The sequence below is a fragment of the Pavona decussata genome, unplaced genomic scaffold (genome assembly GCF_977016875.1).
Source record: "Pavona decussata unplaced genomic scaffold, jaPavDecu1.1 SCAFFOLD_87, whole genome shotgun sequence".
Taxonomy (NCBI): domain Eukaryota; kingdom Metazoa; phylum Cnidaria; class Anthozoa; order Scleractinia; family Agariciidae; genus Pavona; species Pavona decussata.
The window spans coordinates 4,182,501-4,207,802 of record NW_028145504.1 but is presented as its reverse complement, the minus strand read 5'-3'; the positions used below and the strand labels follow the sequence as shown (position 1 = coordinate 4,207,802).

The 25,302-nt window shown below is 39.9% G+C and overlaps 2 protein-coding genes and 2 pseudogenes across 8 annotated transcripts in view; 1 reads left to right on the top strand and 3 right to left on the bottom strand.

The window, feature by feature from the left end:
- Positions 1–2,909: 2,909 nt before the first annotated feature.
- LOC146474880 (uncharacterized) lies at positions 2,910–6,977 on the bottom strand (annotated as a pseudogene). The gene is made up of 4 exons (XR_014866095.1): positions 6,050–6,977; positions 5,470–5,686; position 5,331; positions 2,910–4,812 (listed from the first exon to the last, which is right to left on the bottom strand). The product of XR_014866095.1 is annotated as an uncharacterized LOC146474880 (transcript).
- Positions 6,978–6,983: 6 nt separating this feature from the next.
- On the top strand, positions 6,984–10,503 carry LOC146474879 (uncharacterized). The gene is made up of 2 exons (XM_085116654.1): positions 6,984–7,791; positions 8,290–10,503. Exons 1-2 carry the CDS (start codon positions 7,289–7,291, stop codon positions 9,569–9,571), a joined length of 1,785 nt encoding a protein of 594 aa, XP_084972780.1. The 5' UTR covers positions 6,984–7,288; the 3' UTR covers positions 9,572–10,503.
- A 364-nt stretch (positions 10,504–10,867) lies between these two features.
- Positions 10,868–16,200, bottom strand: LOC146474878 (uncharacterized; annotated as a pseudogene). Its single transcript, XR_014866094.1, has 5 exons — positions 15,440–16,200; positions 14,467–14,972; positions 13,417–14,148; positions 12,585–12,869; positions 10,868–12,219 (listed from the first exon to the last, which is right to left on the bottom strand). The product of XR_014866094.1 is annotated as an uncharacterized LOC146474878 (transcript).
- Positions 16,201–23,200: 7,000 nt separating this feature from the next.
- LOC146474876 (uncharacterized) overlaps positions 23,201–25,302 on the bottom strand; it is an 11,118-nt gene continuing 9,016 nt past the window's right edge. For 2 of the 5 annotated variants that reach the window (XR_014866091.1, XM_085116684.1), the window contains exon 4: positions 23,879–24,005. Coding sequence is in view for 2 of the 5 variants with exons in the window: in XM_085116684.1 (XP_084972810.1) it covers positions 23,963–24,005 (43 nt within the window). In the remaining 3 variants the exon portion in view is untranslated. Of the gene's footprint in view, positions 24,006–25,302 lie in introns of all 5 variants that reach the window. The other 3 variants (XM_085116683.1, XR_014866089.1, XR_014866090.1) reach the window with 3 other exon arrangements.

Sequence of the window (25,302 nt, the reverse complement as noted above, 5' to 3'; positions counted from 1 at the left end):
TTGCGGAGTGTGAAACAAAAAGCTGGGACAATACTTATTTAAAAGTGAGCCTGAACAGTTGACAAACACTGTTTTATATCAATAAATAAGATTGATGTAGCATCACACTTTCAAGTTTAGTTTAAAAAATCTCCAGAAACTCACAGATGCGTAACTAATTGCATGTTTAGCACTGGCACTTAAGAGCAGCAATCCAGAAATTTTGCGTGGAGGTGTGCAAAATGAAAAAATCGAAAATTTCCAAACTTTGCCAGGACATAGGTCTAGATGAAGTATTTCTAGAAAAAATACTTCGAGTTCCATTAGATTTTTATTTTAGGCGAACAGCAACAAAGTCAGTTTGGCCGCTCTCACGTTGGTTTTCACGGCATCCACATAAGACGTTACTTGAAAGTCGCCTAAAAATAAACATAAAAGTAAATCCGATCATTAAACATCTTAATCAAAAGGATACATAATTAGGAACAGACTAAAGTGTTATTTGATCAATTCCATCCTGGTAGACATGTGACATTTGCGTGCTTGGAGTTACTGCATCCACATGGCCCTCCAACAAACAGGAAAGAGATTTTATTCAGTATACAGATTTTGGCTGCTTCTGGGTCTTCATAGTGTACTACGACCTTTTCAGTAGGCAGTGACATTTCAACAATGTCATCTATTACAGTGTTACCAAAAAAAACCCAATTGAAACAGGAAAGTTAACTGGTGTAAAAGCACCTTCACCATTATTTGCTTTCATTTTTTTTTATCAAACATCTGGGATAATAATACAATACAATACTTAAATTGACACTCCCCTTGAAGGGCTTTAAGTAAGTAAGTAAGTTTATTTTGCCACACCACAAATACAATGTAAACAAAAAAAAAAATAGAAAAAGATAGATGTAACAATGGCGAGGAGACCTAAAGGAACCTGTGAAGCTTATATTAATTAGGTCTCCTCAGTGAAAATGCTAAAATTAATGACAATAATAATACCAGTGATTACAATAAAAATAATAAATAATGGCGATAATATTTTTAGGGTCTTAAGGACATCTCACGTACAGTGGAAGAAAATGATTTCACTTGCAAACAAATTATAAGTACTAATTTTTAATCAATGGTCACTTAACCCAGTCCTTCCCAGCTTTGCCAGATTTGTCAAATCCTGCCAACCACAGTCAGAAACTCTTGACTTTAACTTGAACAGCAAGTACTTCCAGTCTGGTACTCTCATTTCCTCCAATCTCTTCTGCCAAGATTCCTCAGAGACAACCTTTGAGAATGCTGTGCGGGCGCCCGTTTCTTCCACAATGGAATCCAAGGTTTTGGTGACCGCCCCTCGGGTGCTTTCGCCATGCCTTTACTACCGTTTCCGGCATTTCTCTGTTCCTTTGGCAAAGATTTTCGACTTGGGCCATTGAAGTTGTTGCGGTGTCTCCAACTTTTTTCCTTTGCCTCGATGGCAAGAGATCGCATGAAATTGGTGGAGTAGCTGGCAGAGAATTGTGCACTGAGGACTGCTGGCTTCTCAGTAGGCCCCTCAAGGTCAAAATTTCGTTAGCTACTGAAGAAAGCTGGGCTTCTATAGCAGCTATATGCGATTTTAGCCGCACTTCATCTGCACTTCTCGGCCGATCGCCAAGGTTGAGCTGGAACGAATTGATGGAGGACACCAGAGCTTTGAAATAATCCGACTTCAAGGAATTGCAGTCCTCTAATGACTTGAGCCGCAGAATGCCAAGTACAAGCCCAAAGGTGGAGGCAACATGCACTTTCTCGCTCCTTCTGTAGCTGCAGAACCAGCAAAAAGAGGCAGGAACTCCTCCATCTCCATACAAATCAGCAAGATTTACTAGCCAATATTCGTCTGTAAACAACTTTGCAGACGAAGAAGAACAGAACGTTGACAGTTTGCATGAACACAACTCAGTATTAAGAGTATTCCTAGTCTTTTTAGCGTCCAAAGAAGATGAAAACACTTTGTTTAGAGATGAAACTCCGCTGCTCCTATCCTCCATCCTCACCAGGATTCAATGACAAGGTTTCTGGTTGAAAAACCCGCAGTATATTCAAACCTGCTGCCCGCAAGGAAATATCTCCATAAAAAGGAAAATCCAATTATATGCATTGTTGAATGCTGGATGAAATGGTTGTATAATAACTTGTACTGAAAGACGTACTGAAATCGTTTGGCGATGTGAAGGTCACACATTTCATATTGTTGTGTCCACAAACAATCCCACAGTGAAGTGTGCACTTACTCTCGACCCAGGCTGCCACACTTTTTCAAAGTGAACTATTCAATGCTAGCGCTAGCGCTTACTGTTCTTGGTTTTGTGTTTCTACAGTATGAAGTTACAGGCCCTCTTTATAGCAGAAAAAATATATTTTTATATATGTACTTATAATTAATACTGTCTGATGAGTGCGTGAGCACGAAACTCGGAGTAACAGAGAATTTTGTCTCTTCGTTATATCTTCTTATTCAAAGCTCTACACTTAAAAAGTGTATTGAGCACTGTTTAACGGCTTTAGCCACTTTATTACACGTGTACTTATAATTATCTAAAAAAAGGTAACAACAAAAGTATTTCGGGCCTTTTAGGCCTGAGAGTGTCTCACATAAAAGCAACTTGCAAGTGCAATTATGCACTCGCTACTTGGCTGAGAACAATACAAAGTTCACAATATGTATTCCTCGAAACTCAGAGAGTAGTACCGGTAATACAAAACCAAAGGAAACATGAAACGTCTGACACTCAATTGAAAACTTCTCTGAAAGAGGCATTGCCTTCACTGCAATTATGCACTCGCTACTTGGCTGAGAACAATACAAAGTTCACAATATGTATTCCTCGAAACTCAGAGAGTAGTACCGGTAATACAAAACCAAAGCAAACATGAAACGTCTGACACTCAATTGAAAACTTCTCTAAAAGAGGCATTGCCTTCACTGCAATTATGCACCTGTACTTGGCTGAGAACAATACAAAATTCACAATATGTATTCCTCGAAACTCAGAGCAAAGAATGATGTAACTCCATGCCCAAGTCCAACTATGAAAAAAAAAATGGTTGGATCATAGTGGATGCCAACACAACATTTTTCTTTCTGTGTTTCATGAATTCTTGTATTATCTGAGAGAATCAAAAGGAAAATATATTTTTCTAACATAGTACACTGTAGGCTGAACTGTTATGAATATAAAATCGACGAAATGGAACAAACTGACAAGCCTGGCCTTCTTGTTTTCGTCAACAATTCGTTGAGCCACACTGAGAACCTATGGGCCTGGAAATGGCTGTTCACTATAAAATGTGCGATTACTGCTCCCTTAGAACCATGCACATGACAGTCAATAAAAATAAGTGTTCGAACACTGTCCACAATAATCAGCATTGCCATCTCATTCACAACCAAAACGTGAGAGGAAGACTTTTCCAGTGACAAGGATCTGATAGCAGTTTCCAACTGACTTAAGGGGTTGGCACCAAACACATACTCCTGGTAAATATGACTAACTTGGCACTGGTCTCCAGCTAAATCAATGGCTTCATCAACAGTTACAATTATACTGTCCTGATCAAACAGCTCTTCGTGGATCTGGTTTCCATCTCTGATGGCTTTTTCAAGGGTAGTTTGCCACTGAATATTCATGGACTGTCCCAGCAAAGTGTTATCAAGCCCATAGTTTTGAAACAGCAAACCAAAATGTAAGGCAATAAAGACACATGCATTGCTTCCATTTCGGTTGTCTATTGTTGACTGGGCCATGCTATGAGAGAAATACCACTCCATTATTCCAGGTACTGCATTACCTCCCAGCATGTCAGTGTTAGCTGTTGTCACACTGTAGGTAGCTGGCTCACTGTTGGCAGTTTGTGCAGTGCTGGCTGTTGGGACCGTATTGGTGGTTGGCAGAGTGTTGACGATTGGCGCAGTGCTGGCTGTTGGGACCGTATTGGCGGTTGGAAGAGTGTTGACAGTTGGCACAGTGCTGGCTTTTGGGACCATATTGGCCGTTGGCACAGGGTTGTCGGTTGGTACAGTGTTGACGGTTGGCGCAGTGTTGGCTGGTGAGACTGTATTCGCGGCTGGAGCAGTGTTGGCCGATGTGACCATATTGGCAGTTGGCTCAGTGCGGGCAGTTGATCGGATAGTTGTAGGGGTTGACTGTCTCTGCTGAAGATCTGCAACTAATTGCTCACTTCCTCTCATAGGTTTCTGATGATAACTGCCCCACCAGCTTGTGATTTGGCTTTTCTTTAATGGATTCTAGCTCTCATTTCAGCAGCACAGTCATTAGCGTCTGCCCGAATCCCATAATTGGCTTGCCTGTTATAGGACTCAGTCATTACTTCTTTCTGCTCTACAGTAAACAGCACTCTCTTTGCTCCACCAACCTTCAGGGCATAACCAGGGTTTGTTGAGTAGTTGGTCACAATCCCCTCCTCCACTGGCACCATTGTCACAGGAAGCACTCGCTCAGCTGCAGCATGTTGTACAAAACGAACACTGTATGGCTCTGCGGAAGTACCATGAACTGCTGAGTCTGCTTGACAGCAAACCTCTTCTGTGGAAGTCGCACCAGTAGCACCAGCAATTGGGCGAGTACGGTTGGCAAGGCCTTGCATTTGAGTCTTAGCCTTCTTCAGCTCCTCCCCTGTACCAACAATGGATCTGGCTACAAGACCGCCACTGTAGGGACCAGTTGTGGGAAATTTGAAGCTTCCATAGAGAGAGATATCCTTCAGCATTCCTATTTTGTCAGGAGCCTTGCGTCTATCAATGACAAGCTCTCTGCATTTGACATTCTTCATTGACTATAAAAACAAATCAAGATATAGCGTGTCAAAACCGAAAAAAAACAAATGGTTAGCACTTAACTTACAAATTATCCTTTCTAGATTCCATTCATTTATTTTGTTGCAATGTCGTTAGGAGAAGGTATTTTAGCAACAAAGCAATAACCTTTACTAGTTTAGTGATCAATATTTTACTTTATTTGCATGATTAGAAGTAAAATAGTGAAACAAGGAGAACCTGTTCCCTTAAGAACTTGTTATACAAGGAACTTTTTGGAGGATTGTTGTTCTTGTTTTAGTGTATGCCACAGGAATTTTGCAACCTCACTCAACACCATGTCAAATTTATTCCTGATAACATGAAAAAATTAAAAATTATGTAAAGGTTGTATATTGTGGTTTAAAAAGTGTAAAGCCCTGGTCAAATGGTGTATGATTGTTGATGATTGTTTCAAACTCAAAACTATCATCAACAATCACGCGTGCATGGTCAAACAAGGAAAACTATCATCGACTATCATGAGAAATTTGAACACACTCAACGTGGATGATAGTTCATGATAGTTGATGATTGCGCATGATGGTGGCCAAACAAGAGCCCACGTTGCAACTATCATCAACAAGTGTCACCGTTTGACCAGGGCTTAAGTATACAAGAAGGCAATTTAGCATAACCCAATCAACTCCCCAAGTTGACTTCCCGTCTCCAAGTTGTTGCCAATTCGTACCCAACCCACAATCTTGTGGCTTATGTGGGCAAAGTGAGTGTTGAGTTTGGACTTTCCTTCGCCAGCTTCAAAATTGTTATAATCGACCAGGTTGACGTTAAATGCTGCATTCACCTCAGCAAGGTACAGCAGGAAGCCTGAATTGTGGTAATGAGCGCCATTGTCTATAGAAATATAAAACAAATCATACAAACAACTAAGAATAAAATTGAAAAACGTTTTGTAACTACACAATTTACATTTTAAATTTTTTAGACAGGAATGGAAAAAAGTATGGTATACTTGTAAATATAGAATTCATGGAAAATATAGTACAGTGGAAACAAGCTGTTAACCAGAAGGGTGTTCAAGTGTAGGCGGATAGTATGTAAATTATATTGTTCTTTTCCAAATTTTCTCCTAGCCCATGGGCTACCTGACACTCGAAATTTAATAGCCCAGGTCCAATGTAAATAACCTCAAGCTAGTGGGCTAGTGGAGATGTTGAACCCTAATGTAGAACGTACAGTGTAGTGTAATGCACTTACCTGAAAACAAGTATACCTTGAATCCAGGGAAGGTTTTCTCTAACCATCGGAACCCGACATCCATCGCACCCTGGCTGAAGAATTAATCTTGCTTGGTGTCCTCGCTCCACAGATCTAACACCTCACAGACCTTTGCGTTTTCATCCACTTGGGCTATGACAAGGACGCCATGGAGTGATATGCCTCTCTTGCCATACCAATCCTTCTGACACTCGTGAAGACAAACACCCAGCTCAAGTTTCATCTTGTAGTAAACAATGACAATGACATCACCTGGCTGAAGATTGTTGACGAGAAAGTTATGGTAATCTGCTTGGTGTTTTGTCCTTAACAGGTGACTGACATAGAATGCATGGTCGCTCATCACCTCCTTCAGCTCCTCCCTCAGCTTATCCTTCGCAGCAGCGTCAGTGATCCTACTCAAAGTCTGTTTGGCAGCCATTTCAACTTTAATCAAGGCAACAGCATCAGGACAACAACTTGGATGAGCCTCTGTGCATGACTCAAAAGCATGTGCCATGCACAGTTCAAGGCAAGGAGAATGCCTCTCAGCAACTTTGCTAAATTGCGTCTTCAGGCCTGTTTACATGGCAATAAAAATAGAACAGTTCAAAACAAAAAGTAGAACGGCACGGATAGTTCTCTCGTGTAAACTATGCATACCCAACTTTTACCCGAGCCGTCTTTTATCCGTGCCGTTTCACGACGGGACCATAGGCGCCTATGGTCTTGTCCCGGAACGGCACGGATAAAAATTGGTTCCGGCCCCATCTTTTATAGTCGTGAGCATCGTGTAAACACATACATACCCGTTTCACTTGATTTGTTGCGAGCCAGCACTATTTTGTTCCCAGTCATTTGCCCTTGTGTGCATGCGTATTCGGCTTTACTTCCTTACGGCAATGGTGGAAAATCAAGAAAAGGGGCAGAAGACTACCCTGGGTGCCAGAGACTTTTCTAGCGCGGTTTCCGGTTTCTGTCAAGTCTTTATAGTGACCCGCGCGAAAAGCCTCTGGACCAGAGCGCCATCCCTTTGATAGCGCTGAACCAATCGTTAGCACGGTTAAATCAGTTGGTCCAGATTTTGGACAAGACGGCTGATTGGCTCCGAACGACCTCCTGAGGGACTCTGAATCTAACAGACGCTACAATTGGTTGACAAGAATAGACCAGCACGTGAAAGAATATTTCCAACTGTGCTGTTAACATCACGTAAGCGTTCCTGCGAGAAGTGTAGTGATGGCGGTTTGTGAGAGTTTGGAAAGGGCATTGAAGGAAAGTATAAGCTATGTGCTAGAAAGGTTTGACGGTGTAGAGAAGTTAAGTGATGAGCAAACAAGTGGGGTATTGAATTTTATTCAACGCAAGGACGTTCTGGCTGTCTTGCCAACCGGTTCCGGTAAATCGTTGTTGTTTCAGCTTATTCCGGGTCTGTGTCTGCGTCTTAACCAAATGGGATACTGCAACTATCCGAAAAGTGCAATTGTGATTGTTGTTTGTCCGTTGAATGCCCTTATCAAATGCCATATGAAGGAGTTACGACAGCGGGGAATTTCGTGTACTTGTTTATCCGGAGATGATGCCGACCAAGATGGCGCACTCGCTGGGAAATACGCGTTCGTCTTTGCAAACCCTGAGGCGCTTATCCTGAACGAAAAATGGAGGAAGATGCTTCAGTCGCCCATCTATCAAAGCAACCTGTTTGGGATTGTTACCGATGAAGCCCATGTTATTCCTAAATGGTATGTTGACTAGTGTTGTTGTGGTTTGAATTTACTAAGCTTTTAATTATCACATTCAACTTTTGCAACAATACGATTTGAGCTTTACTAATTTCCTATTTCAAACGTTTACAACATGTTTTGAAACAAGTTGGATGGATTAGGAATTAATATAAACACAAAACATGTATTTTGCAGGGAAAATTTGCTTAAATTGACGTCTAAATTGGACTTGTTTTCATTGATTGTCTACAATGATTTTGTAGTAAGGGACTTGTGCATTGTGCAAATCCTGGTATGTAAATAAGATCTTTAAAGGAGGATTTCTATAATTTATCAATATAGGAGACCATTATTTTTTTACTTCTCCCTTTTTCTCTGTTTCGTCTCTTTTATTCATGTATGTGGAGGGTTTCCCTGTTTTATCATTGATTAGCCCTACTCAACACTCATAAAAAGAACATGTTTTCAGGTCTCGACAACATTAATCCTGAACAGTCTCTTTTTAAAATTTACCAGGGGCTATGATAGCAAAGAAAAGCAACAAGCCTTTCGTGCATGTTTTGGACGGTTGGGTGAGCTTCGTTCACTAGCTGCAGACAAAACTCCAGTAATGGCACTAACAGCAACAGCAACCAGAGAGACAAGGCAGCAAATAATTAATGGTCTGAATTTGAAGGACAACCTGCACCTGATTGTTGCAAGCCCAAATAGGTCGAACATTTATTTGTATGTTGCTAGAGTAAACAAAAACTTGTCTGAGACGTTCGGTTGGCTGGTTGAAAAGTTGATAGTTGAAAAACAGGCTTGCCCAAGAACTTTGGTTTATTGTAAGACTACCAAGGAATGTGGACAAATATTTAGTTTTTTTAAAATGGAGCTAAAAGAAAATGCTTATGTCAGCAGTGATCACAGGTCTGACAACATGTTGATTGATATGTTTCACCACAACACCCTTGACAAACATAAAGGTAGAGTTAGCACCTCACTCTACAAACCTTCTGGAACCTGCAGAGTGGTGTTTGCTACAAATGCTCTTGGTATGGGAATTAACTTCAAGGACATTGCTTATGTTATTCACTATGGGCCTCCTCGTAATATTGAAGATTTTGTCCAAGAAATTGGTCGTGCTGGCCGTGATGGCAGGAAGGTAGTTTCAGCATTATTTTACCAAGGGAAACATTTGCGGAAATGCGAGAAGGCAGTTAAAAGGTATGCCAAGGAGAGCACCTATTTGCGAAACCTTTTAATGTCAGAATTTGAAGAACTTAACAACACTGTGGGAGATCATAGCTGTTGCTTGTCATGCCATTTGAAGTGTCTATGCAGTGACACAAAGTGCAACATTGACATACCGTTTACTCACCACAGTTATCAAGTGAGGGGTTCCTCCAAAGAGTCTTTAAAGAAAAGAAAGACTACCCTTCAACAAAGGTTACTGCTTGAAGAATTGTTGAGGGACAGGCAAAGGGAACTCTCTTCTAAGTGCTCAGTCTATTACCTGTCTCCAGAGTGTACAACTGGATTTAGCGATAATCTGATTAAGTCAGTACTGTCTCATTGTAAGTACATTTTTAATGTGGATTACATAATGGAGAATTTGCCTGTTTTCAAAAAAGAGCATGCTTGTGACATCCTCCATATGGTTAGAGATTCTTTTGAAGATTTTGAAATTAATGATGAGACAGACACTGACAATCAAGAACTTGTTTTTTCTGAGACATTTGACCTTGAATGTGGTGGAATCTATAGCAACAGCGAAGGCAGTGACAGTGACTTTTTCACAGATTCTGAGTTGTAGTAATAACTTACTTCTGTCATTTATTGTCTTGAAGTTGTTATCTAAAAGAAAGCTTTTTGACTTTGTTGAAGTGCAGTTAACTCACATTAGTGCAGATATTGTTCATTATTCATATCCTTGAGAGCATTTATGTCTTTTGCCAGGCACCTAGTCGTTATCTGTTGTGTACAGACAGGGTGTCAACAAGGTGGGAGTTGACCTGATTTTACTCTTGCGGTAAGCGACTTAAGGCAGTAAACCATTCAAGTAAACCATTCTGCAGTTTGAAAGGTACACTATTTATTTCAATAAAAATAGAGCAATGTGTCGATTTTGAAAACAAGTATGATATACATTCATAATAGAAAAGAACTTCCAGAAGACTAAAAAACTTAATGGGGCTCAGGGATAATGACATAGAAAAAATTCGTTGTCTTAAATTTTGTATAATGCACCCAAAAAGTAGTGTTTTTCATTATTACTATGCAATGAATTACTGACTGGGAAATTCTGGGTTACCTTACATATGTAACTCCTGTGTCTTCACGCACATTAATTTTAAAATTTTCTGCCTCTTGCCTTAGTTCCTAGAAATTTAAACAGCTGTTTTTACAAGACTTTGACAGACTGACAAAAGCACAAAAGCGTCGCCCACAATGCTTTCAGTTTCTATGAGTTGTTTTCATTAAGAAATATTGGATATACTTTTGATCATATTAGTAAACACCATCTATTCATGTACAGATTTCAGTTTCAGCTTTTGCTTCAAATCACCCCTGCTGCCGCAGTCGGGTAGTGGTAGGAGTGATTTGTGCCAAATGTTTCTAGGGCATCGAGTAAGCTACAACTGAAGGAAAACCTTTTTTTAAAAAAACAGTAAGGTATTTTGTATTCTAAGACAGCGCATCAGAAATGTATCAAACTGTCTTGAAATAAACATGCTTGAGAATAGATTGTTTTCTCCTTTGTTTTTCTTCTGAATCAAGGGGTCCATTAATTTTGTAATATGCCACTTGCACTAAGAAGTCACGTGACCAATGCTTCCTTTCAACAATGAGTTTGAATCTTGCTGATCCCAAAAATTGACAGAGCACAGAAAAATTATCTAACACCCGAAATTTGAGAGGAAACACATTTAAGGGGGATATTTTATGGCAATTTAGTAGTTATGCTCAGATGTCCTGTAAACGTTACCACATCATCTTTTCAACATTTTCCTTTAAGTTTAAGTGCAAAATTGATGTTCAGAAAGAGACATTCATAATTTTGAAAATCACATTCTGGTCACGTGACCAGCTACGAACTTACCCGTTTTAAGAAAATGGTGCAGGTTTGAAAAACCAAATCACTATTATTTTGTGTAAGATATGACCCACTAATCGTTTTTCAACAACGAAATCATGTAAGTATTTTTTTCATAAAAACGATGTCAGATGACCTCTTAGTGCAAATGGCCTATTCAAACAGTTCATTCCAACTTTTGAAGCCATTCACTGTTGAAGACGGGACATGTCTTTCTTGTGACTGTTCAACCACTTATTAAGCTGATTGAAGTCAAGCCCACTTAAGATGTTCCTTTGAAAATCAGGAAATTTTTCGTAGTTACGATCAGAAGATGGGTTGAAAGAGAAAAGCCCCCCTCTTTCATGGATTTCTTTCACAAGGGCTGCAAAATCTTGGTCATCATTTGCTGTGATGTGGTGCCCAGAAGGTTCCTTGACACCTAACTCTACATCAATCTTGTGCAGCATTTCTTCTAATATTGACATCGCTTCACCACATCGTTTAGCTGATTTTTCTGTCACATTGACACCAAGACACCTTAGCATCTCCTTCAAGAGATTATTTAAGTGTTCTAACCTCAAGTCCAAAGAGATATTTCGGCCTTTACCACCATTGTTGTTCACAGTTCGGTTCCAAACTAACAAATGTGACATTCTCTCTGATAACATGCATGAAGTGTAGAAAAACAATTGCAAAGCAGCAAAAGCATACTTTGTATGTTTGTATGCTCTGAATATCAAGAGCATGAACTTCCAGCATCTTAAGATGCGATCACCATCCCCCTCCTTGATTGCATCGTCAAAATTGTAAAGCAGCATACCAAAATTGAGACGAGCACAGGCATAATTGTATCGCGCATCAACAGGTTTGTGTTCAGCAAGAGGTTGCATAGAGTCACTTGACTCCTCTGGAGATGCCAATTCGATGCTAAAAGAGTGAATGTTATTTTCATGTGAATCCCTTGCTTTGGCATATCTGTACTCTTTGTTACAGACCCTGCAGTAAAACCTTTTTGGTTTGTTCAATTCAATGAGTTCATTTTGAAGAGTTGCATGAAACTGTTCTTGCTCATCAATAACAGCTTTCTTCAGTAGATCTTTAACCTGCTTGTGAAGCCAGATTCTTCGTGTGCTTTGGCTACCATCCAAAATTGAGGGAGGTATGAAATTTCCAGCAGGTTCCTCAAGGTTAGTCATCCCAAAGTGCGTCATGGTAGCAGTTGTGATGAATGCATCTGTTTCAAGCTTCACATAGGTCTTACAATGGTTGAAGTTGTCAAGGACATTTGATGTTTTAGCATTCACTTGGTTGATTACATTCATGTTGCTGCACATGGTACCAACATCATTTGCAGAAGAGGGGTTGAAAAATACATCATACAGTACCTCGGGGGTAGGAAAAGAATAGTATTATTTCTTGACGTCAATACTTTTTCCAATAATAAACAAATACGATTTCATTTCTGTACAAGTTTCATTATCATATTAAGTATTTGTTAGTGCAAAGTGGACAAGAATGACAAGAACAAGGGAGCGTATTAAAAAAAAATGAAATGCCCATATGCAGATTAAATTATGCTCAACTGACTCTATGTGGAAAGGTTAACAACGTCATTCTCATGATCCACTAAGAAAGAAGCCCCAATTTGTTTTCATGGATTGTTTGCATCATCTAAGGTTAATTTATTCTTCTAGATGATTCTGTTTTATTTCTTATCTCCCTATAAGATTTAAGTCAACAACAAACCCACCTGGTAAAGAACTCTTCCTGCATGCCAATCTTCTACCTTTGGGATAAGCCCCTCCAATCTTTCAAACTCTGTGTCACCATCAGCTCGACCTTGTCTAGCATTCCGCGCACGTTCTTCAGTCAACTGGTCACCACCAAAGAAAACCTTCTGGAGCACTTCAATTTCCACGTTACCGGAGCCATCAGTTGTTTTCATGACTGGGAGATACCTTTGATGTAGCTCTGTTAATATGTCTATCATGTCATCATTTGTGTTTTCATTCTTAAAGAGCAATCCTAGTGGTGCCTTAAAAGAAGGTAGGACAGATAATAAATGTAGGCAGTTAAATAGATATATTTTTTTAAGGCTGTCTTTAGCTCACAAAACTTAAGCTTGAAAAAAAAAGTTGAGATGAAGTATGGCATAGTTGGATTGATATAATTGCCTACTTTGGAAGTCATTGATGTCATTCTATAATCACTGTGAAACTAAGTTTTAAATAAAGGAATAATGGGATGTTTGACTGAAAAAGATACAGTGCAAATTGCAAATACTGAACACTAACTTCCACGGAGTAAAAATATTGAGACATTGGTATCAAACAAAAAGGTTAACTAAACTTAAATTAATTTTGTAAAGTACAAAAGCCAGTGGCAAGGAGACACCATCGCTAACAGCAGTGAAATATAATAGAGGTCTTTACGCAGTGTCACTGCTTCCCAATAAAATAATAATAATAATAATAATAATAATAATAATAATAATAATAAGGAACAAAAATTCAATGAAGCATCTGTCTTAAGGGAATTTCGACCGCAAAAGTTTGCATAACTGGTTAAAAATGGCAAATTACCTGTTCAGATTTCTGTTTCGTTACATTAGAGTATTTGTGAGGAATATGCCTGATTACAACATCTTTGAAAGACTTCAGTGCAGGAATCCTGTCACAAATTACCCGTGCAAACAGGGGAATGAAGTCATGAAGTAGCCCTTCATTATCCTGATATGATGGCAAGATTTCCCAGTTCTCCACTTGATCAACTAATGTGATTGATCCCTTTTCAGACAATCCAGCACCACTCACTCTGTCCTTCACGGCATTCAGGTGAAACCAGTGAATGCTTTTGTTAGGTTTGTCACTAGCCTGATGTCTGACTTTAATCATAAGATCGACATTATCTCCAATGATTTGATAACCCAGTGGTCTCTCTGAGTCAGACTGCTGCATTAGCATTGACAGTGTCTCCATACTTGTGTTGCTAACAAGCTATGTCTGTGTAGTTTTCTTGATCAGGGTTTCGACTTCCGAATAAATGTTTTCATCAAATATAAAATGTTTTTGTTGCCCAAGCTTGTCTTCAACTGCCTTTTTAAGGTTCCTGTCATTTGTGGGCTCAACTGTGGGAACTGCTTCTTCAACACACTCCTTTATCGTTGCCAGTGTGGCAGTAAACCTTTTGTGGTACTCTTGCTGAACCTTCCAGTTTAGGACTTTCTCATCAAACCTTTTTCCCATTTGTTCTATTTTCTCGATTACCGATGTATGGCTAACTGTCACACCCCACTTGACACCACGGTTGTATACCTAAAAGAAAAAATATCAGTTTTAAATTTTAAGTGAACATTTTCCATCAAGAAAATCCATTAGAAAACAATCTGTGGTGGAATGTCTTGCCAAGAGATTGACTTCAACTAATAGTGCACTCATTTTTTTACATGTACATGTATGTTTATCAGCTTTATTTGATCAAGACAATGAAAGTTCTCTTAACAAATTATTTAAGTAAAAATCTGATTCAAGTTCTAAACGGGGAAAAATAAATATATGTACTGGTATAGACTGTAGGAGTCAGACTTCGTATATGTCACCAATTCACATCTAGATCATTAATTTTGAACTCACTTGCTTTTTGGCTCCACTGTGCCATAATACTGTGGAAATCTGTATGCCTGAGCACTCATTTGTGGGCATCTCTTCTTCAGAAGGATGGAGGCTGCCATACTTATTGCTGGTGTAGCTGTGTTACTCTCATCATTGGTTTCATTTTCTCCATTCTGATTTCTTGCTTTACTAATAACAGGCTTTCCAGCAGCAGAAGACAGTATGGTGTAAAGTACAGGAGCTCGCTCAGAAAGTTCAGTGACATGTGCACTCTCCGTGAACTGCTTCAATCCTTCAGGTGTGGTATCGCGCAATATGGAAGGCTTCCCCACAGAACATAAATCTTTGCATTCTTCAATAACAGAGCCACAAACTTTTTCCAGTAATGCATCTCTAACAACTTTCTTTGAATAGAGAGCATTAACAGCGTAGCCATACTCCCCCAAAACAAGTTGCTTAATTGCTTTCCTGTCCACATCATCTTTAGGAAGACGGCGTTTGCTACCACTTGGGTACTTTATGATGACCTAAATTGACAAAAGAAGGCTTATAAATAATTTTTCTGCAACTGTTTGAATCTACAAGTATACCTGTGTGACTTTCTTAGATATTAAAAGATAGTAGCTTTTACCTTTAATTTCTTGTATATAATTTTTATTTTGACAGAATTATTTCGCAAATAAATTACGGATCACAGCCACATTACAAGGAAAAAAAAAACCTTTAAGAAAATTTTCACCGTCTTGAAACACGATGAAAGTTGAAAGCTAACGTACGCGTGTTTAAATGCAGATATAACTCTGTGTGTGCATTAATTTTAGAAAGCGTAAAGACCATCAGAGACAGCTCTCGAAAAGGGATACTAAGAGGAACAGGCTAATTTAAAATTGCAAATAATCTCTCTAGGAAAGCCTTTCATATGCATCATCGAATGGCCTGTTTCCCTAGCAGTCCGCATCTTGAATGATGGTGATCGATAAAAAGACAAAATTACCTCTATATCTGCAGGATGAAGACTAAGCTCCATAATGTCATCTGCAACGCTATTTAGTGTTGCATTGTTGGCAGGGTTGGGAGGAATGTCGAGAGCTCTTCTAATATTTTTACCAGAAGATCCGGGCACAACACTTGTTACAGAACTTGACGGACCGCGCGACTTTTTCACGCCAAAACCAGGCGACCTTGAGCAACGCTTGGATCTAGGCTCCTCTCCTTCCTCCTTCCACAGTAACAAATTTTCAATATATCGAGACTTGAAGGATGACAACTCTTTCAGCGTAACCTCAAAGCGTTCAATGCGTCGAAAGCACTTCTTGCAAAGAACACGCGGCCCAACAGACAGGTTTTCTTCAACACCGAATAACGAAGAAATTCTCGAACAAATACTTAACTTTTCGGCAGTATCCGATGTCAGGCTGTAATAACCACCATTAGCAACACTTGCCCCACAAAGGCGACAAGAGAGGGCAGATTTTGGATTCAAAACTTTCTTTACGGGAGTTGTATTGACTCCCGCGAACGCCATAGCGAATTGACACCTCTTGAGCTTCTGTAATTGGAAACCCATTTCTGACATTTCTTCACGTGCAGATCCACATGATCACAGTTGGAGACGTCCAATCTGATTGGCGTAAATGTAATGCGATAAAAAAGCTCAAAGGTCAACGGGGACGGTAATAAGCATCGCTCCGTGCCAGAGGTTTTTCTCGTGGCTTCGCCGCTCGTGGAGCTGTGTCGGCCTTCAGCCGACAAGTCCGGCCGACAAGTCCCGCCGCACACGAGAAAAACCTCTGGTACCCAGGGTAGCAGAAGACGAAATTGAGAATAAAAGCGACCCAAAAGGGCGTTTGGGCTGATGAAGAAATTGACATGTTGTTGAATATATTTAAGGAGATGAATTTTTAATAAAGCATCTTCAACTTCACGAATGCAAATAGAAACAAATGCCCTGGAAACCCCAAATAGATTGCCTAGAGACCGATATCCGTCAGTTGAGGCTATAAAATACAGAAAAAGGCAATCTTTTTTCTCACTTCAACGGCCTTCCGCGTTACATTATCTTGACATATTATGTCCATTTGCAGTTCATCAACATGGAAGTGGAACGTGTTCCTGGAGATACAGAAGTTTCTATACTATTCATCGTCATAGTATGGGTCACATGCCAGGTAGAACCAAACACTTGTACGTTGCTTCTGCCAAATTGTTCTTTCCACAGTGGAGTGCCCGATTACTAATGCTAGAAGAACTAAAATGAACTTAAATTTTCGTTTCCGACGAAATCTTTCTTCCAGGCATATTTTGGTTTCACATTGCTTCAAAAGAGATGGACTTGATTTCCTTCTGGACAGCAAACTCGACAGATAAAGTGACAATCCATCTCAAGCACATGCCGTTTAAATGAAATACACTGATGAGCTCAATCATGTCCGGTCCCTAAAATTTTGTCGTGTAAACAGCCCTTGCCGTTCCACCAATATTTGGGGACCGGTGCCTCTCTTTATTGGAGCCGTTTCCTGATATTCCTCGTATCCGAGCCGTTCCTCCTTGTCTGTTGTGTAAACTCGCCTCTCAGGAACTGCTGATGTTTCAAGGCCTTTTCCTTCTCCTCTTTCAATGACACAGCTGACTTTTGTTCAATGTCACTTAAGAAGGACAGCAGCTTGTCATAATTGCAGTGACCATACTCGTCGCAAATATTACATAGCCCTGCCAACATTGTGTCTGAGCGGAAGCTGGGTGGAAAATGGCTGTAAATGTAGGTTTGCTTCACGCCATCAGGGAACTCGAGCAGGTGCTGGTTAACCAGGTTCTTTATACTGTCTTTCCAGTATCTGACTGGAGTTTCTTGGCCATTGACAACTATGCTCCTGCAGAAAGAAGGTCTCGAGACGCCATCGCTCATGAAGAACTCAGACAATTCCTCAAGAATTGCTGGGCTTACACATTGCTGCGAAAACTTGTACTTAGATGGCGGGGTACCACCACAACCAAAGAGAATACAGTGAACTTTGGCAGCTGTCACAGTGTTCGGGGAGCAACCAAATTGCTGTTGTAAAAACCGATAAGAGTACTCCATTGCTACAATGGACAGCAAATGCCTTCTCTCATCAGCATGATACGTAACTCGTCCAACTGAGTTAGCAGCAAGCACCCTGCTCTTGAACTCTCCTGGAGGTTTTTCACCAGACAATGTTACTCTGCTGTCTTTCAGAGAAGATCCAATTAAAATCTTTGCCTTTTGTGTCACAGCCTTCTTGCAGACCTCTTGTGCCTTTTCTTTGGATACAGATTGCTTGTAATCTCTTACTAGGGACTGTAGAATTGGATTGCATGCCTTGTCTTCACTGGACATATGAACGCCAAATGCTGACATCCACTTTTTGCTTTTGACAACATCACTAATAAAATGGGGCAAGTCAGGCTCTTCAAAATGGACCTTTTTCAACACAATATGCCTGATGGTAGTAATCAGTTCAGCCCTCATCTCTCTTTGTCCACGCTCGCCTTGCTTCCTACACGCAATTTCAGGGACAGCAGGTCGTTGTGTACTGTGATCACGGCTTTGTGATTCTGCTGGCAATGTAGGTACACAATCTTGGGCATCGTCATCACTGGAACTGGCATTGGGACATTTTCCTCAAGTCTGGAGAAAGTATCCTTAATACAAACAAAATAAAAATATATCAAAGGCTCCATGCATGATAATTTGACCTATAGCTTGTAGCCCTTTCTCACATGTATTGGTCAGCAAAGTTCTTACAATGGAGGTATTCATATTACAGTAGGTGTGAGTGCAAACTAACTCAAACACAATTGAAATCCACAGGTAAGATATGTACTTGTAAGTAAAGTGAATCTAAAATATGAAAATAACAATCAAACTGCTGGGGGTAACCCTGTGATGGTCTAGCATCCTATCCAGGGGGAGTAGTAATACTCCTAGTTGCTTCATGCTATGGAAACTGGGTTAAGGTGATTCATCAGTATTTCACAGTGTATCCAGTACTGCACATAATTATCACCACAAAGAGATTTTTAACTATTACAGTATATTATGGTTTTAGCATACAGTTTCCATGACTGTTTAGAGAAATCTTTCCATGAAACCATGATAAACGTTCAAACACGTGATCACAAAGGCCAAAAAAGAATCCCATGATTCCTTCTCATCAGACACTAAAATCAGACACTAGAATGGTCATTTTCCCGTCTTTTGCTCTTCAACAAATAAGGTGACCTATCATTTTTTCTTTATAATTTTGCCGATATAACTATTCTCTTTTAAGTAAAAAAAAAAAAACAATCAAATGAACACACACGTGATTGATCAATGGTCAACTTTTATTTCTGAGGAATCACCTTAAGCTCTGGCTGTATGGGCCACCTGGCCTAAGTGCGACTTTACCTTTCCCTACCACATTACGTGTGAACTAGTTTTCATACACATAGTGTTAACATAAAACTTAAAGCAATAATTCAGAGCTAGCTCGTTAAGCAGTAAGTGAAAATACTGGAACCCAAATAAATTGTCATCTACAAAATGACAAAGTGAACAAGAGAGGGCTACTAAATGAACAAGCATGACAAAGAGAGTAAAGAATTCGAGTTCCTTTGGTATATTGAGCAGTGCACGTGTACTTCACACTGTCAGCTGTAGTGATGACACAAAAATATGTTGCAGGTAAATAAAAAATAACTTACCTCAAGTTTGCTGCATTTGATTTCACCTTCCAGTCTGGACCAACAATAAATGCAAATCTTCCTCTTGCGACCTTTTGCTTTTTGGGTCCGCATCAAAGAGCGCAGCTTCCTCATGAGTGCACTTGCGCATGTTTTTGGCATCGACCAGGCGTAGTCAATCGATAAACCGATAATCGATTACAATCAATAGCAATCAATATCAAATATCGATTTCCGATACCACTCAATAGGAATCGATAAAGTAAAAAAGTTGTGAGTTTGATTGATACCGATTTCCGTTAAATCTCGATAACAATCAGTTTATCGATTGTTATCGATTATGAAACAAGAAATATGAGTGATAAGAACCGACGTTTCGGTGCATCTTGCGCCATTATCAAGGTTACATAATTAATGATAAAAAGCGGTTTGTAAAAAGGCTAAGCAAGCTAATTACTTAAATACTTTAGCATGAAGAGAATCGGACTGCACATTCAATGTTGGTTTAAGCTCTTGAATATACAGCATTTCATTAACAAGGCAGTCAAATTTGTTCATGCATTTCTTGATTACATTGAAGCGTGCTAAGAAATTGTTCGGAACAGCAGTGTTATGTTCTTTGTAGTATTGCTTGCAGATTGATGACGCCTTTTGACGGTGTCCCTCAATCCGGGTGTGAAGGTGGCCCTTTGTATACCCAACATAACCTGCATCACACAGGTCACACTTGAATAAATAAACAACACATTGCTGGGTTACAATGTTGGGCTTGGGCTCACGCTCCAATAACAGCGATTTACAGAATTCAACAAGAAAAAACAAGAAAAACGTGTTCAACGGCCTCGTGGTCCCATAAGTCCTTTCATTCACACACCACCTTGCCTTTTTGTTGAGCAAGCTAACCTGGAAAGAGAACAATGCAAACTAAAAAAAAGAAACATTAAACATTGGGGTTATGGGTGTGGGTGGGATTGCATCGTTACATTCCGTCTCGTATCTTGTATAATCTATCTTATACTTCAGGACCTACGGTCCCTTGTGTAATCTGGGATTATACTTCAAAACATTCGACTCCATGTAACAATGCATGTTCAAAGACGGCTACGTTCCCTGGAAACTGAAAGAACTGACCTACTCGCATCCGGGTGAAGCACAGGTTTATAATAGAAACGTCTAAAAGTGGAGTCAGACGACCAGTGGGCCATGGCCAAAATATCTGACAAAGCAACCCCACCCCTGGCAGCAGCAGAGGCCGATGCCCCACGTGTCAATACCTGCTGCATGTAGCAGACTCCTTGCCCACCTAGCAACCGTACTAGCTGAAACAGGCTTATGAGGTTGAACCACTGATAGGAAAAGCCGATTTTCTTGGCCGGCAAGAACAGATCTCATCTCCTTAGTACGAGATTCATATTCCTTGAGGCACTCAACAACACACAAGTTTTTATCCTCAGGGAAACTGGCATGAAAGGACTGCTTTAAATTCTTCCCAGTTTGAACAGACTTAGTCAGGCATGGAAGGTTGAACACTACCCCTTCAGGGTAAAAACACTTTCTCCATGCAGAGGCATACTGGTCAGAGGTGTTTTTCCTTCAAGCTGCTGAGAGAAGCTCTCTAGCTTGGCATGAAAAACCTCCCTCCTCATACTGTTGCCTGAGATAAGCCATCCTCCCAGCTGGAGGTGGGTCAGAGGGTGGGACACTCCCTCCTGGGTTAATAGATTGGGATACTGGGGAATAAGGACTGGAAAGTCTACTAGAAGACCCAGCAAGAGGGGATACCAAGGTTGAAATTTCCACACTGGCGCTACCAGTACAAAGTAAGGGACTTGTTGTCTCAGAACTTGTCTGAGACACCTGCCCAGAAGACAGAAGGGGTGAAAGGCATAACCACTGACTATGTTCCACTGAAGGGAGAAGGCATCCACTGCTTCCGCCTGGGGATCTGGTTTCCAGCTCACAAGGCGAGGTAGCTGGTTTGTCAACCGTGTGCAAACAGGTCAAGGTCCAGAGGGCCCCAGAGGTTCTGAAGGGTCTGGAACACTACTGGGCAAAGCTTCTAATCGGAGGAGTCCAGGTGGTACCTGGATTCCCTGTCTGCAGTCACATTAAGGATCCCTGGGATGTAACTGGCAGACACTGTTATCTGCCTCTGAAGACACCACTGCCAGAGGTCACGAGACAGAGAGTCTAGGGCACGGGATTTGGTTCCCCCATTTTGTTGATGAATGTAAGTGCAGTCACACTGTCCATCACGAGCTGAATGTGAATGTTTGTTTTGTCCTTTGCGAAGCATTTGACCGCGAAGGAGCCTGCTAGAAGTTCCAGACAGTTTATGTGGAGAAACTTTTCGGATTGGCTCCATAGGCCACCTGTACTCACCCCATTGCAATGGGCACCCCAACCCTTCTTTGAGGCGTCGCTCTCTATTACCATGCTGGGGTCTGGTTGGGCAATGGCCCTCCCATTCCAAGCCATAAGATTCTCTTCCCAACATTGCAATTCCTCTATTGCCTCCTGGTTCAGAAAGAACTGAGACTCGTAATGGCCTGCCGATCGGAGTGCCTGGATCTTTGCCTGTTGCAGGTAACGGTAATACAATGAGGCAGGAAACACTGCTTGAATGGAGGAGCTCAGCCAGCCAAAGAGATGGGCTAATTGCTGCACTGTCGGAACTGGATTGGCGATCAGGCCTTCGCACTCCCTGCCAATACTCTTGACCTTGTCTCGAGGAAGGGCAAGACACAGGCTTACTGAGTCCACAGACATACCCTAAAACTGACTTTTTCAGGTTGATGATAAACCCCAAAGTCTCTAGGAGATTCATAGCTGTTGCCAGGTGGAGTCTGGCAGACTGCTCTGAATCTGCTAGGATGAGAAGGTCGTCCAGATATATAATAAGACGAATCCCCAAGTTCCGAAGAGTTGCCACAGCAGTTTTCATGATTTTGGTGAATGTCAGGGGGGCACTGGCCAGTACTGTTTTGTGCTAGAAAAGAAATTTGTCTCTAGACCAAGAACTACGGCTGATACAGAGCTGTTAGGTTTCAACGACGTAATATTTTTAACCAGCCAATTTCACTGGAAAAAATGATAAATTTACATGCACTGTAAATTTTCCTTTTTATATGTAAATAACATGTAAATCACCTGGAAAATACTGTAATTATCATTTTACGGCTAAAATGCCTTTTTACAGGATCTCAGAAGATACTGTAAAGAAACTGTAAATATTATGAATAGAGCATGTAAAAAGTGAGAAACGTCTTGTAAATTTGTAAGACATTACAGCCAAGATCATGTAAAAAGAATGTAAAAATTGCCTGTAACCTGTAAATAACATGTAAATCTTGGAAGAGAGTGCGTTTGGCCTTGTAAATAGGTTGTAAATCTTGCCACGACCCTGTAAAAACTCTGTTGATCTCTTAAAGGGACTGTGATTTGACCATGCAAAAACGCTGTAAATCATAAACGGGGGACTACTTTGACTCTGTAAAAACGTTGTAAATCGAAAAAGGGGGCCTGGCTCGTCGATGTAAAAAGCCTGTAAATAAAATAGAGAGGCTGGCTTGATTCTGTAAAAACGCTGTGAATCGAAAAAGGGTGTCTGACTTGATTCTGTAAAAAGCCTGTAAATCGAAAAAGGGGGACTGGCTTGACTCTGTAAAAAGCCTGTAAATCGAAAAAGGGGGACTGGCTTGATTCTGTAAAAAGCCTGTAAATTGAGAAAGGGGGCCTGGCTTGACTTAGTAAAAAGCCTGTAAATAAAAAAGGGGGCCTGGCTTGACTCTAAAAGCCTGTAAATAAAAAAAGAGGGCCTGGCTTGACTCTGTAAAAAGCCTGTAAATCGAAAAAGAGCGCCTGACTTGACTCTGTTAAAAAGCCTGTAAATTGAAAAAAGGGTGCCTGGCTTGACTCTGTAAAAAGCCTGTAAATCAAAAAAGAGGGCCTAGCTTGACTCTGTAAAAAGCCTGTAAATGTAAAAAGGGAGTTTTTCATACACTTTTAAATCTGAAAAAAGAGAAGAATTTGACCCCATAAATCACAAGAAGCATTTGTCAGTAACAATCAAACACCATTTTCATTCCTTTGTTTTTAATTGCAAGGTTCTTTTTAAAACCTATCTGTATAAAGTTTCTTCATCACCATGAATAACAATGTTGATCACTGAAATTTTCAATAATCAGTACAACATCAAAAACAATGATGCAATTATAAATACATGCAGCTTGCTAAAACTTATTTTTCTTTGTTAAAACAGTTCAATACTCTCATAAAAAAATATATTACCTTCATAATTGAGATCATACAGTATGATCTTCATAACTATTGCTAAATTCATTTCATTATTCATTAAATAGAGGAAACTTTATGGCCATTGAAATTTTATCATTGACTGTTGAAAATATTTTAATTAATTAATTGTATTTCTACATGTAGTTAAATATTTTAAATAATTGTAATTTTATCATTGACTGTGGAAAATATTTTCACAAGTGAGCACAGGGAATGGGTGCAATATTTTTCATCACAAGATAAATTTTGTATCTCAAAGTGGTCATGTAATGTTCATCAGTGTTAAAAATGGTAAATTACAGTAGCTTTCTAGGATGGCATGGAAACAACCTAATTTTCCCCATCAGATGACTCTTTATCTGCAGTGATTAAATTATCATGAGTTGTTACTTCATGTTCATTCTTTCATAACACAATATTTTGTTCATAAAGGACCTTAACAAATCACTTTTACTTGAAGTGCTTTTGTACAGAATGCAAAAGTGTTTGCATTTGTTTTTCAGTACTTTAGATTGTACACTTGATATGGTCTTGGCCTTTAGAGAGTGAAGAGCAACCATAATGGCCTTATCTTTGGCAACCTACAAGAAGAGTAAATATGTTTCATTAGGGCTTGTGACACAACTTCTGTTGTATTGGATTATGCCTACAAAATGCACATGTATGGTAATTTGATTTTTCCCTTTTGACAAGTTTCACGAAAAGTAGAACAGCTTCCTACTTCTGCAACGGAGCGAAACGGTCGCAATGGTGAAAAAAAAAAAAAAAGAATTTCACCGTGAAACACCACTTCGCGAAACTTGTTTCGCAGCGCCATTGCACACGAGTTTGAGCTAAAAGTTTCAATGTATAACGGCAGCTTTAGTGGCCCAGGTCAAAACAAATTTGGCCTTCTTATGATTGTCCTCCAGTTTAACATAAAAATCTTGTATTATGAGAAGCCCAGACTTGTTTGATTTAGACCAGAACTGGGCAAAATATAGCCGGTGATTCAAAACAGAACACCCACTGGAGCTCCAGTCATTGCTGGGTCTCATTGAAAGTACCTCCACAGCTTTTAATTTATGGTCCCAGAAATAGATTAAGGGCCATTCCACTGTCTTTTCGATGTGACGAGGGTCAAATGCTAGACCCCCACGGAGTGGGCATGACCAAACTTCATCCCAACACAAATGTTTTTTAATAATTTAAGATTCAAATTCTTTATAAGTAGAGACGTTGCCTCATAAACTTTGGACTGCAGATTTGTCATTTTTCGCTTCTCATGTGGAATGGCCCTTAATCATTAAAATCATACACTTCCCTATATAAAAGAGTATATGAATGATAGGAATGTATATGAAAATAAATGTCAATCAGTGTTGTGTAGAAACGAGCTGCATAGAGCCCTGGGTAGATTTTGGGTCTCACGTCATTAAAATCAAAATGGCAACTAGAAAATCATGGAGCATTCCTAGCAGTCTTAAACTCACGAACGGCTTAGATTTGTGCAATTTAAAGCTGAAGTGAATTTTTTTTTTAATTATTTTAATGGTCGGCCATTACCCATGTTCAAAACTGACCAGTAGGCTCCAGCGAGTTGGATCAAGGAGAAATAATTTCTAAGTCTCGCTCCAATAAGAATGCAGTGTCTGTGAATGCTGCTTTTTACTAACTATGGAAAATACAAGTTTGCCAGTCAGATGTTAAGCCAACACACTTTCAGAACTTGAACAAAAAAAGAGAAGTGTTCTTTTCATTGTAGTGGCACTCTAAGCTATCCTAAAGTCAAGAAAAAGTATATTAAAGGGCATCAGTTTGTTTAATATTTTATCAGTGTTTAGTTCCTGTATTTATTCTTGATGTCGGTTTGCTGCAGAGCTCTAGGCATTTTAAAAG

Bases quoted from the DNA above. Each gene is read 5' to 3' on its own strand.
- LOC146474879 (XM_085116654.1), top strand. From the start codon at position 7,289: ATGGCGGTTTGTGAGAGTTTGGAAAGGGCATTGAAGGAAAGTATAAGC. The intron at 7,792-8,289 runs GTATGTTGACTA...AAAATTTACCAG, and splicing joins GCCCATGTTATTCCTAAATG to GGGCTATGATAGCAAAGAAA.